This window comes from Gavialis gangeticus, unplaced genomic scaffold (genome assembly GCF_001723915.1).
Source record: "Gavialis gangeticus isolate Ggan-Ray unplaced genomic scaffold, GavGan_comp1, whole genome shotgun sequence".
NCBI lineage: Eukaryota > Metazoa > Chordata > Crocodylia > Gavialidae > Gavialis > Gavialis gangeticus.
Window position 1 is genome coordinate 15,027,122 of NW_017729000.1, and position 3,701 is coordinate 15,030,822.

The 3,701-nt window shown below is 46.0% G+C and overlaps 1 protein-coding gene across 3 annotated transcripts in view; it reads right to left on the reverse strand.

The window, feature by feature from the left end:
- The window catches only part of P4HA2 (prolyl 4-hydroxylase subunit alpha 2), a 55,184-nt gene that overhangs the window by 11,667 nt on the left and 39,816 nt on the right, over positions 1–3,701 (reverse strand). For all 3 annotated transcript variants that reach the window (XM_019506325.1, XM_019506327.1, XM_019506326.1), the window contains 2 exons: positions 2,339–2,438; positions 1,480–1,533 (listed from right to left, as the gene is read on the reverse strand). In XM_019506325.1, the coding sequence (XP_019361870.1) occupies positions 1,480–1,533; positions 2,339–2,438 (154 nt within the window). The remainder of the gene's footprint in view (positions 1–1,479; positions 1,534–2,338; positions 2,439–3,701) is intronic.

The following is a 3,701-nucleotide window of genomic DNA, read 5'->3' on the forward strand; positions in this document are numbered from 1 at the left end:
AGCGGTGAAGTGCTGTAATAGTAATAATGACCTCAGCTTAAGTCACTGACTGACTGGCCTCAAGTCAGGACAATAATCCAATTTGTCACTGATTCTTGGGCAATCCCTTGGCCTTATTTAAAGGCAACACACTAGAAGCCTATTAGAAGTAGAGAAAATATCTAACCATCCCCATAATCTCTCCCTCCCTATCCCCAAAGATAAAAGCGACAGATGATTCCCACTGCCAAGCAATAAATTATTTCAGCCAGGAGATGTTAAGATGCACTGCTACTAAGGAACAAAGAAAGTCGTCACAAAGATGAAACAGGGAATGGAACAAATCAAGGTTAAAAAAAAATCTAAAAACATGAAATAGTTCAAAGACTGTTTTGTATCCAAGAGCAAACATGGCCTCTGAAAGGGTACTACAAGGCACTGCAGTTCTAAAACATGTGTATGCAAATTAAAGCCAGAAATTCACAAGACAGCACTTAAAACTTGGAACTCCACAGGCTTGAAGCACTTCTGCCAAGGCCAGGCCACATGCAGATTTTAGAATTTGGGTTTCTTAAGATGCATCTAAAAGTTTTGCATGACCTATTTAATTTTCGAAGCAAGAAATATTCTAAGTGAGGTTTTTTTTGTTTGCTTGTTTTTAAAAAAATGAAAACAAATAACCACAACATTTGGTTACATGTTTTGTACAGAGTGCTCTGACCAAGCCAATAGCTGTGGGATAGGTTTGAAAAACCACAAAATAGAAAGTTTCTTCAACTTTTTGTTCTGAACTCTACAATGCATACAGAGCCTGGAGGACCAATTCAAACCCATCACGAATTCAAGCACCGCCTTGTCTTAACTATGGCAATGATTATCAGCTAAAGTCCAAGTGCAGCTCCGGCCTAGCCAACTAATCCACAAATAAAGATCACACTGGCCAACTTGATGGCTCATCCACTTTAACTCAGCAGCTCTGAAGAGAATTAGCTGTGCTGACTTATAATCAAGAAGTTTTGTAATCCCCAAGTTAACAGGGGAGGGCTGCTGGCAAGTCAGAACTACGACAGCAAAAGTTTGCTGAGGACCTGAACTGTCCTAGCACTCAGCATTTGTTTCAAAGCTACCCCAGCATCCCCTATACCTACTAATGTAAACCTACACGCTCAAGGAACCAATGGAATACTATGGGGGTGCAGAAATCCATGCAGGAATGGCGTATGAACTGGGATATAGCCTTCTCTTAATGACAGCAGCTTTGGTTTAAATCAAACGGACACGAAAGAATCCCACCTGAAAGTGTGCTATGGGATTCCTGGTTCCAAAGTATTCTTGTGCCCGCTGCACACCTCCAGCAGTGGTGATACAGCAGAGGGTCAGCAATTGCCACACAGGCGCTACACTTGTACTGAAATTCCACTTCCCCCCCATTGACAACGCACTGCTCTATCAAAGCACAGGCTTATGATGTGCGGAACGCATTTGAAATTATGCTCTTACCCTTGAGAAGTCAAAGTGTGGTTCGTACTGTCCTCCCAAACCGTAATTAGCAACCTAAGGGGTGAGGGAAAATGCACATCCAATTAGATTTGATTGCAAGGAAAACATTTGTTCTGCTTAACTAAGGCAAAAGACAGAACCAAGGCCATATGTGAAATGGAGCTGGTAATTTATTTACTTATTTTGATGCATCTACACACGTGTAAGGTAAGAAAAAGAAAACATCCTGCCCTGCCCAGGGTCTAGTCCTTCCTCCAGCTGGTAGGTCCCCAGGACAGCAAATCCTCTGCCCTCTTGTCCTACTGCATAGCCATATTCCCCACTTCTGTGAACACCATAAGCATGGAGCACACTGCCCATTGCACTGTTTGGCAGCAAAGACTGGATAAGTGCCTGCATGAGCTTCTGGCCCTCCCTTCCCATGGGAACATCCAGTTCTGCTGCATTTAGGGTTTCCATGGCTAAGCAGCATGGAATACTGTCCTAGCTGTGTCCACATCTGAGGCCAAAACTGGATTCTCCGATTGGTGTGGAAGGCGGATACACTTGGATGTTGACCCTGGAAAGAAGTGGTCAGGGGAGATGCGTAGGGGGTGCACACAGGTGCACGTGCACCCCCTAAGCATGGCAGCGCACCCCCTACAAAAAGTCGACAAGGGCAGTGCACCCCCTACCTGCAGGCAGTCACCGCTTGCCACCCTGTCACTGGCACCACCTGCGGGTGGTCCCCAATCCCTGCTGGCCACTGCAGGTGGTGTCTGCAAGTAGTCACCAACCCTTGGTTGGCACTCGCCCCCCCCACCACTGACAGCCCCAGCTGCCAGGGGCACAAGTCATTCATGGAAATGGTGATACAAACCTGCAATAGTTCAGCTGTTTTCACCGTCAGCCCTGTGATATGCTGCATTCGGCGATTCACTTTAGCAATGATGGGATCATCATACTCCTCCAACCACGAGCTATGGAGGTGGGGGAGGAAGGGAAGAAAAAGAACACCGAAAGAAAATCTAAATCACACTGAAATGCGAAGACTCAAAAACTATCCATTTGCTATCAGGTACGCCAAGTCTATCCCAGACACTTTGCTGATTTTTAACAAGCTTTCTGACCTGCAAAAGTTTCCAGTTTCATCTAACAGACAACAGAAATAGGTGGGAAAAGCTTTGGTTTTGGTGCACATACAGTATCACTGCTACCGAAGGGAAGGAGGGAGCAGCAGCAAAAGGTACTGGTTCCTTCTATGAAGGAGAAGGCAAAAAAAGCCTTCAGTTAGTCTTTGATGCAGATATTGCCACATGTTCAAGCTAGGACTCTCATGTTTTCTGTTTCACATCCAACTTAAGATAACTTAGGCCTCATTGGCAGGTATCTGCAGATTGCAAAGGAGGCTGCAGGTTCTCAATATCTTAGTGTCATTTCAAGATGGGCAACCAATAACTGAGGTCTCAAAAAGAATGCAAATAAGGTAGTTTTTGAAGGACACTGAAACTTGGTTTAAGGGGGTGATGAAATAAAATATGGGAAGAAAACAGCAGCTGTAGCTTCTGGAAAGTTACACCAACGCCAGCTTGTGGCTTAACAGTACCAATAGCAATGGCATTCCTTTCTATGTTATCTTGGGGGAGGAGAAAAAAAACCACCCTGAGCAATGTGGAACTTTAGGTGCACAGTCATTTTAAGACCTCTGAGACAGTGCACTCAGATAAACACACGGCCAAGTGTGGAGTTAGTCATGGGAAAACCAGCAACAGCTTCTAACTCATTCTGAATAGTGACCTGCCTGGTTTCATAGTTGGTCGGGTCGGAAGGGACCTGAGTAGATCATCTAGTCCTACCCCTGCCATGGCAGAAAAAAAGTACTGAGGTCAAACGATCCCAGCAAAGTTTTTGGCTAGCCTCCGCTTAAAGACCCCCAGGGTAGGAGCCAGCACCACTTCTCTTGGAAGTTGGTTCCAGATCCTAGCCGCCCTGACCGTGAAGTAGCGCCTCCTGATACCTAGCCTGAATCTACCTTCTGCCAGCTTGTGACCGTTACTTCTAGTCACTCTTGGTAGTGCTTGGGGGAAGAGGGACTCCCCAATGCCTGCTGGTCCCCCCTGACTAGTTTGTAACAGGTCACTAGATCCCCCCTCAGCCTTCTCTTGTGGAGGCTGAACAGGTTCAGGTCCTGTAGCTTCTCCTCGTAGGGCCTGCCCTGCTGCCCCCTGATCATGCGAGTGGCC